This window comes from Toxorhynchites rutilus, chromosome 1, assembly GCF_029784135.1.
Source record: "Toxorhynchites rutilus septentrionalis strain SRP chromosome 1, ASM2978413v1, whole genome shotgun sequence".
Taxonomy (NCBI): Eukaryota; Metazoa; Arthropoda; class Insecta; order Diptera; family Culicidae; genus Toxorhynchites; species Toxorhynchites rutilus.
The window spans coordinates 72,282,707-72,292,706 of NC_073744.1; the positions used below are offsets into that span (position 1 = coordinate 72,282,707).

The 10,000-nt window shown below is 38.8% G+C and overlaps 1 protein-coding gene across 1 annotated transcript; it reads left to right on the forward strand.

Annotated features, from left to right (window-relative positions):
- Positions 1–3,051: 3,051 nt before the first annotated feature.
- On the forward strand, positions 3,052–7,339 carry LOC129782527 (uncharacterized). Its single transcript, XM_055789660.1, has 3 exons — positions 3,052–4,120; positions 4,327–4,473; positions 7,110–7,339. Exons 1-3 carry the CDS (start codon positions 3,052–3,054, stop codon positions 7,337–7,339), a joined length of 1,446 nt encoding a protein of 481 aa, XP_055645635.1.
- The last annotated feature ends 2,661 nt before the right edge of the window (positions 7,340–10,000 follow it).

The following is a 10,000-nucleotide window of genomic DNA, read 5'->3' on the forward strand; positions in this document are numbered from 1 at the left end:
AGTTGCTCGTTATTGACAGCTCTGTTCGGGAAAGCACACAAATGGTCTGAACAAATGTATGGGGAAATGGGAATGCTTCCAATTTTCATCAATTTAAACCATATACAGACTATGGAATTGTAATGTATAGCATATCAAACAAATCTTAGAAAGTTTCCGATTCGATTGGTACGCAAATCGTGAAAATCCGTTCTCGACAAAAATAGTTATTAACGTAAACTTTACTTCATAAAAACGAGACCTGTTTTCTGATTCGGCCCCCTAATGTAAGACGTAGTCCTACGTCAAAATGAAATGAAGTTCAAATCATTTGAACGACTTGATGACCAAACCTTTTTTACTGTTTTTCGAGCTAAGTTTTGTTATTGATGGTTGAATTGAACAAACCAAAACTGAAACACCCGAATTCACTCAGGTTAATTCGGAATGCAGAACACTCTATCTTACTCTCTTGAGCAATATATGCCATGCCAAATCTGATGTAACATCACCAGACTTTGAAGATTTTTAATAGTATATGAAGATATCAACGTCTGTGTTGAAGCTGTAGAAACAGCAGTCACTGAACAAAACAATAACTTTTAAGACCATCTGCTGAATCATTAAACAAAAGTTTGATTAAAAATAAAAATTTGAATAAAAACATTTCCAATTACACTGCGGTCCTTTCTAACGTGGTTCATTTTTACACGAATTTCGGAATTTAGCGGTTTATTACGAGGATTCAGGAATTTATGCGGGTTTTTTACGCGGCACGCCTCAACCGTGAAAAAGTGACTTCAGTGTACACAAATTTAATGTGGGTTGCTAATAATTCACTGTGTGTTAGGTTTTTACACGAAATTTAAATTTATTCTTAAGCGGATTTTGGAATTTACGCGGTTTTCTTTTATGTGGTTTTTGTTTATGCGGCACGTATCCTCGCGGACGACTCCAGTGTAATTTATTTACAATGATGAATTCCTGTCCTATCGATATCCCAAGCATCAGCTACATAGTAACTTAATTTTCCATTTTGAAGCGTTGACATGCTGCCTTTAAATTCATTCTTCCATACAGTGTTGGACAAAACATTAAGACCATTGCTCAAGCAAAAAAGAATGTGACGAAACTTAAAAAAGTCACAGGAGGGTTGTGTCTGAGACACGACCGCATAGTTGACGTAGGATTCCGTTTGGCTATCTGTTGATTTTGGATATGTTTTAAGAATTTAACTCTTTGATAATGATTTGGTGGCCCCGAAAAGGGCCATTTTGTTTGGTTGTTGGGTATTGTTTGTTCACTCCACCAGTGTTTACAACCGAGTGATGATGACAGAAGGATGGTAATTAGTCGTTAGATAGTGCGTGTTACTTTTCGCCAATGGAGATGAATAAAGATGTTCCGAGATTTCAAATGATGTATATTTTAATAACCTGTGACATACAATATATATAAGTTTCGTTCACAATTTAAATGTTGTGTGACTTACGTTTAGTTTTTTTCTTCTCCGGTTTATTTCCTTCCTTGACTCCTATATTCAATTATTGCTAGTTCTATGTATGAAATTAATATTCCGTAGTTATAGATTTTAATTAGCAAAATTTTAATTCTTTTTACCTTTTGTTCGGTTCGTAGGATATAAGAATTTTAGGTTAAGCTCAAATAATAGTCTTAGTTAATATATAATCTATAATAGAATTTTAAATTTTCATTACAATAGGCGTAAGATTTTAATTTGTTTTCCTTACTGTGATAAGCTCAATAAATTTAAGAAATTATTTTAACTTTAGCAACAAATTTTAGGATAATCAATTTAGTTTCACTGCACTGTACGTTCTACGCATGGAATTCACCTCTATTCATTGATAAAACAAATAGACCTTTGTTCGCCCATCCATCCGTCATTCTACGGCATGGGCGTGCGGCTTTGATTGGGGGCTCTGATATCTGAGAAGCGACACAACAGACACAACACCGAGGGGTTATGACAGTGCGTATCAGACAGCAGAGGCCGGAATGGAATGGAATGAGATATGATGAAAACCGCCCTCTGTGACCCTAGACGAGATGCCTCCAGTGTTATGTATGGATGAAAATAGAAAAAAAACTCATAAATGTTATATAAGATAATTATGAATACCGAATAAAATTATCAATTTTTATCATCAGTAAAAACATGTTACTTTAACACAGAGAAAACATATTTGAAATGGGAGAGGTAATTTTATTTTATAACTTTTAGTTACTGAGTGTTTATTCAACCCAATGCGAATTTTAATTGGATTAACTACACCTAATACTATATATAGAGCATATGGGAAATCACTTTTTCGAATATTTCTTAATTTTTTCAACTTTTCTCGTCGTATGAACTTTCCTTGGGTGAAAATGAACAAACCAAAACAGACAGCTTGAACCGAACGACCAGTTCTCAAGCGGAAACACACCTTGGTTTTTATTTATGAAAATTGAAATAAACCGTTTCATATATTAAGTCATTTTTAACACAACACAACGGTCAAACTTAACACAACACAACGGTCAAACTGTGCGCGAGTCTGCCAATTGGGGCACTAAGTCGATTGATTTTAGTGATCTCTCTGTAGCAACAATTACTCCAGCTCCTCCCCCGGATAGATTGTGGCTCTATTTGTCTGGCTTTCAGCCAACAATATCCGATACTGATGTGAGAAAAGTTGTTACTCGTTGCCTTGCTGTTGACGTGAATAACACAATCGACGTTATCCGTTTGGTACCGAGAGGAGCAGAAATATCGAAACTTACTTTTGTTTCCTTCAAAATCGGTCTGGATCCGTGCTTCAAACAAACTGCACTATTAGCATCTTCCTGGCCCTTCCTGGCTTCCTGGCCTGACCCAATGAAACTACAACGCTTTTAATTGAGGACGGCGGAAACCCTTGGGTTACTACCTTTAGTAATGTTTCTTCAACGCGATTGGATTTGGATGGCAGAAACCCTAGGGTCTCTGCCAAAGGGGAGTATTCTTCCTTTATGGTAAACAGCACGGCACTGAAATGTTCTGTGTTACAGCAAAACGTCTCTCACTCAATGGATGTCTGGATATATTACCAGAATGCTCGTGGTTTGAGGACTAAAATTGACGATCTGTTTTTGGCATCATGCGACTGCGGCTTTGATATCATCGTTTTAACGGAAACCGGCTTGAATGACAGCATCAATTCCGAGCAACTGTCTGGGCCTGAATTCAATGTTTACCGGTGCGATCGTAATCTTTGCAACAGTTCCAAATCTAGCTTCGGTGGAGTGCTTATCGCAATCGCAGCAAAACATGTCAGCTATTTCATAGTGACGCTTAGTGGCTCAGCAATTGAACAGGTGTGTGTTGCGGCATCAATCCGGGGAACGAAAATTTCGATGTGTGCCGTTTATATCCCGCCGGACCGTAGCCGTGATGTTGCAGCCTTTGATCAACATGTTGCTTCAGTTCGCGAAATTTGCGACAAGGTATCACCTAACGAAGTTGTATTAGTTTGTGGTGATTACAATCAACCACGTTTATCCTGGGTGAGAAATGACAATGAGGTCGCTTGCTGTAGCACCAGCGTATATACTCCTGCTAGCTTATCGCTTATTGATGGTATGGATTTTTTGAATCTACGCCAGCAAAACCTCATACAAAACCATCTCGGTAGAATACTCGACTTGGTGTTCACCAATACAGCATATGATTCTATTATGATTAACGAATCTTCTGCCCCGTTGCTTCGCGTTGATTCTCATCACCCCCCGTTAGTGATATCGGTTTCACTCCCTTTCCCGTCCGACAACGCTCCTACGAACATCGACAGAAATGTACCACGGCCTCTCAACTACAAGAAACTAGATTTCGATGAACTATCCGATTATCTCTCAAACACAGACTGGAATCTAGTCCTGAATTCTGATCGCGTAGATAATATAGCCGAGAAGTTTTGCTCATACATTTGTCAGTGGCTAACATTGAATGTACCCATTAGTCAGCGTCCCGTCTCACCCGCTTGGAGCAGTGCTGATTTGCGAAGACTAAAACGAACGCGTAATGCCTGTCAGCGCCGACTTCGGCATCATCGCACAATGGAATCAGTGAGTGCGTTTCGATCTTCCAGTAATGCTTATCGTAAGTTGAATGCGAGATTGTACAAAGCATATGTGTTGAGAGTTCAATCCAACCTAAGACGCAACCCTAATGCGTTTTGGAATTTGTCAATTCGAAAAGGAAAAAATCAGTCATTCCGGCGCATACATTTCTTGACAACGAACAATCTGCCTCTGTATCTGAAAGCTGCAAGCAATTCGCTGAATTGTTTGTATCCGTCTTTGCAGAATCAGCTGCTTCCGATGAAGAAGTAGAACGAGCAATCGGAGATGTGCCTACTGATATAGTGGATTTAGACATGTTCGAAATCACTCAGTCTATGGTTCTTGCTGCTACTAACAAACTGAAGAACACCTTCTCGCCTGGACCCGATGGTATTCCCGCCGTTGTGTTTCGCCGGTGTGCTGCCTCTCTAGCATATCCATTAAGCACGATATTCAATCGCTCATTTGAACAGCGTAAATTTCCTGAAATTTGGAAACATTCACTCCTGTTTCCCGTGTTCAAAAGTGGAGATAGACGAAATGTTCGGAATTACCGTGGAATCACGAGTCTGTCAGCTGCATCGAAATTGTTCGAAATAATAGTTAGCCAAAGCATACTCACTGGAGCGAAATGCTATATTTCTCCTGACCAGCATGGGTTCATGCCAGGTCGTTCGGTTACAACTAATTTGCTGAATTTCTCGTTTAATTGCTTTGTACAACTGGAAGCTAGAGCTCAAGTAGACGTAGTGTATACCGATCTGAAAGCTGCGTTCGATAAAATTGACCACCGAATATTATTGCGTAAACTAAGCCAGCTTGGTGTCTCCAATAGACTAGTTGAATGGCTCAGCTCGTACCTGCGCGGTAGAGTTCTCCGTGTCAAATTTGGGACATGTACTTCAGATCCGTTTGAAAACTTGAGTGGAGTACCTCAAGGTAGCAACTTGGGACCTCTGCTTTTCACGATCTTCTTCAATGATGTGGCGCTTTTACTTGGCGATGGCTGTAAACTAATCTACGCTGATGATCTAAAATTGTACTGTGCGGTGAAGAGCATCGAAGACTGTCATCGCCTACAACATTTGCTGAATGTGTTCGTCGACTGGAGCCGAAGGAACAAGTTGATTGTCAGTATTCCGAAGTGTTCCATCATAACGTTTCATCGAATTTCACAGCCCGTAATTTTCGACTACCGCATTGGAGATATTGTGCTCAATAGAGTTGAACAAATAAGTGATTTAGGCGTCTTATTAGATAAAAAGCTTTCATTCGCTAGTCATCGAAATGCCATTATTGCTAAAGCCAACCGACAATTAGGTTTTATAACCAAAATAGCCAAAGATTTGAAAGACCCTTATTGCCTAAAATCGCTGTACTGTTCATTGATCCGTCCTATCCTGGAGAATGCATCTCTAATTTGGATGCCGCACCAACTGAACTGGAGCTTGAGAATCGAGAGGGTTCAAAAACGCTTTATTCGTATCGCCCTAAGAGATTTGCCGTGGCAAGACCCTGTAAACTTACCACCATATCGTGATCGCTGCAAATTAATAAGTCTTGACACCTTGGCCAGACGTAGGAAGATTCAGCAGGTAACATTCATGGCGAAGCTGCTTAACAATGAAGTCGACTGCCCCCGACTGCTGTCGCTACTCGATTTGCGAGTTCCTTCTCGAGCTCTACGAAACTCCGCTCTGCTCCAACCTAGATTTCATCGCACAGCTTTTGGATATAATGAGCCCATATCATCGATGATTCGCTCTTCTCATGTTGAGGATTTATTCGAATTTGGCGAGCGTTCCAACTGTTTTTCGAGAAGTGTGGCTAGATCTGAATACTTCCATGACGTACTGTGATATTATTCATTAAGACAATCCAGTTAGATGAATATAGCAATAATAAATAAATAAATAAATAAATAAATAAATAAATAAACACAACTGCTACCATATACAATTTTACACTTACACTTGTGCTAAATTTTTCACAATACACGATCAGTCATTGATATGAAATTTCACGAAGCAACCAACATTAAAGTTCCAAATTTAAATTTAATTTGCTAGAATTAATCGTATCACTCACCTTACTTGCAATATAAAAATGCCCCTGACTAGCATATATTTGTAATGCCGATTTCCCCCGAGCACCTTGTCTTTGTTAGGGAACACACTTCGGTGGGAACAAAAGCTCCCCCTACTTTAATGTATTTGCAATGTCGATTTCCCCCAGGCAGCTTGGTTTTGATGTCTTTGTTAGGGAACCGCCGCATGTGTCGTCAATTTTGGCCACTCAGAAGTTGGTATTTCCGTTAGGATAGGGGTTAAGATTTTTTAATTGTTCGATGGTTAGTTTTATGACATATATAATTTTATTCAATATAAAAAATTGTTATGTAGTTCCGAAATCGATTGACGCAAAAATTTCATCAATCCATCATGAAATGACTGAGCAATAAGCGTTTGAAATTGGACAATTTTCACGATGTGCTAGATTTTCTATTTTAAATTTGTACCCCAAAATGTTCCCGAAAGACGTAATCCTACGTCAAAATCCAATCCAGTGCTTCAATCCATCTATAATAATTAATTGCATTATTCGAAGAAAATATAACATCTTTAGTTAAAACCATAGTCAAATGCGTGACGCGACAAAATTTAGGACAAGTTCTTCGTTTCGGTTGTTTCGAGTGTTGCAGAAAATTGATTGTTTCTCGGTGGTATTTTATGTTTTTCGGATCCTGGTAAGTATTTATCATGTAAACAAGAAGTATGTAAGGTTTTAATTCTCAAATTCTAGTTGCTGTCAATAAAAAATGGATCGCGCGCATAATTGCACGGAAACACAGGGGGTGGTCATCCGAAAAAGTATCCAAGGCAGGCAGCAGCCACCGCGAAATCGCAGAGTAATTGAAACGATCCAAAACCTTCGTGTTTAATGCCCTTCACGACCGCAAAAAATCCGCCCAAAGAAAACGACCGCGAAGGATGACGAAGACATTCCGGTATGGAGGAACATTACAGTGTGGGGGTGCTTTTCTTGGTACGGGGTTGGCCTCCTGTACTGGGTGGAGAAGATCATGGATCAGTACCTCTACGCCCAAACCCTAAGGGATGTTATGCTGCTACACACCGACTGGAAGATGCCCCTGAAATGGCAGTTCATGCAAGATAACGATCCGAAGCACACCGACAAAACCGTCAAAAAGTGGTTCCATGATAACAAGGTCGACGTCATGGATGTCTACACCTGAGATACGTTGAACCAATACAGAAAGAGATGACAGTTAGACATACCTGAATGAAGGATCTTGGAGATTGGATAAAACTGAATGGAATTGAGATAGGATTTGAATTTAAAGACAGTGGTGTGAAATAAAAGTAAGAGCGTTTTGACGATAAAAACGGTTTTATTTGAGAGCGAAGGATATTACAATGGAGTGACGAGCGCAGTCACCGGATCTGAAGCCTATAGAGAACCTATGAGAAATCGTGAAAAGGTCGGTGTACACGGAGAAGTCGAAGAATAAACAGCAACTGTGGGATAGGATCCATGCTTGTTGGTACGTCATTCCGGTCACCACGTTCGAGAAGCTGATGGAATCCATACCGAACCGGGTGTGTGAAGTGATGCGTAACAAAGCTTACTCGACTAAGTACTAACCCTAGAAGCAGTCTTCCAAAAAACACATACACATGTCCACGCGATGAAAATTCCATGTTTTTGTTTGAACACGAACATGATTTTCGCTAGTGTTGAATGTCTGTCCCAAACACGAACAATGATACACAAACATGTGTAAACACAAACATGTGTAAACAAACACGATGTTGTCACGGTATTCAATGCTTTCGTTTCGTTTCTTTTCATGCATGGGAAAAATAATGACTCCTAAAGCATTTCTTTGTAGAATATTTTATCACAGAAACTAACTAGAAATTTAGTTCGTATTGTAAAAATTATATGAACTCAGAGGCTATGAATTCATGCACATTTTGCAAGTCTGATTAAATAATCCATAGCTATTTCCCGTGAAAAAAAAACATTCTTTGAACAAAAAGAAGCTTTCTATGAAATTTTTTTTTCTACGTGCATACTTCCAAATAAAGTATGGGGAACCGAGTGCACAGCGGGGCGACGACATATAAATACTGGCCAAATAAATAAATTCCCAAAAATAAGTTTTAGATGCAGTTTCAGGAAAGTTCATACCTATTCTTGGTATTTTTATGTGGGTAACTCAACATCTCCGCCCACGCTCTATTCAATATTAGTACTTGTTCAAAAAACTGATAATAGCCGATGTTACATAAATTTAATTCATAAATTGATGCGTGGACTAAACAATGATATTAATTGTGAAGAACTATGATATCAATTGACACTTATTTTGTTCAGAACAGATAAAGAAGTGTATTTTATTTGCCCAAAATTTTAGATGAAGCACCCATTGCCATGATAAATGCTTCCCTTTCATACCAACACACCAACACACCGAGTGTTGATTGGCGGTGGCGTGGTGTTCTATTTGCTTCTTTTACTCCGCACACTGCTGTTGCTTGGGATGAAAATGCGAGAGAAACTGAACATCATGTTTGAACATAATGTGAAACAAACATGTCCCATTTTAAAACAACGGGTACAAAAAAATAATGTTTGTCTGCAAACATAAAACTGCGAGAGTAGGGAGAACATTGTTCGTCTCGTACCAAATGTTTAATGTGAAACACGGAAGACTGCCTAGAAGCTTTTCACGGTATACATTTTCTCGTTTTTATTGTTTTATTAAGCATTTTAAAACCGGTCTTTATTTTTGTTGCGTCATTTTAGTTGTTAAGTATGCTTAAAACGTATTTTTCAATGAAATACTATTGTTTTAACTACAGATGTTATAAATTTCTTCGAACAATGCAAATAAATTGTTATAAATGGATTGAAGCACTGGATTGGATTATTTTTTTCTCAAAGTTCTGTCACTATCTTTTTTCGCTTGAGCAGTGGTCTTAATGTTTTTTTTCCAACACTGTAAATAAGCGATAACAAATGCCATCAACTTATTTCACTTCATTATTTTATTTCGGAATATGCTCGATTGTTATGATGTTCAATATATTAATATATTCATTTATTGAAAAAACACCCAAAATCAGATTTCAATAAATTTAGATTTTCAAAGAAAGTTCAGTACCGACCATATTTTTTCTGCCAATAGCACCGATTCCGACTGATAGTAAGTTATGTTGGCTGTTGAGCATCCCTCTCCCAATAAGTGTAGCACGTATTTGCCTACTTGGACCAGGCACCCGCAAATGGTATCGTCAATATATCCATCAACCATCGAAGTTAGTGTATATATACATGAAACACCGCAGCCGGGCCGGGTTGCCTTTTTTCACCCCCCCGGTCTCGCCATCTCCGTCGGATTCCCTACTCATGGCTTGTTCCTTTCTGCTCCTTTGACACTCGTGATGACAACGAAAGCCACATTCGATACTTTTTTCCTTTCATTATATTATGCTCTCTGCTATGTAGTCTGAATGTTATTTTTTGTTGTTGAATTTAATCCTGACCTGATGACATGATGTTCCCATATCATCTTTACGTTTGCTACTTCTCGATGCATGTGTATGCACAATAAAGCCGGATGGAAACTGACTTATTGATGGTAATTCTGCTCTCACCCATTCGTAGTGGTTAAACGGGGAGGGAGGGTAGCGCTTCATTTCCCTCCCTCCCCGTTTAACCACTACGAATGGGTGAGAGCAGAATAATACGACAGTTACGATTGATCAATCGTAGACTATTTAGTTGCAGTGAACGTTGATAGCAATTAGTTTACTATTGGTGCCAACTAAAAAATACACGACATTGCATTGTTTTTATTTTAGAAATTCATCTGATTCTCTTCGATGGA

Coding starts and splice junctions, on each gene's coding strand:
- LOC129782527 (XM_055789660.1), top strand. CDS start 3,052: ATGGATGTCTGGATATATTACCAGAATGCTCGTGGTTTGAGGACTAAA. Junction 4,121..4,326: donor ATCTTCCAGTAATGCTTATC/GTAAGTTGAATG, acceptor CCGTCTTTGCAG/AATCAGCTGCTTCCGATGAA. Junction 4,474..7,109: donor CTTCTCGCCTGGACCCGATG/GTATTCCCGCCG, acceptor GGAACATTACAG/TGTGGGGGTGCTTTTCTTGG.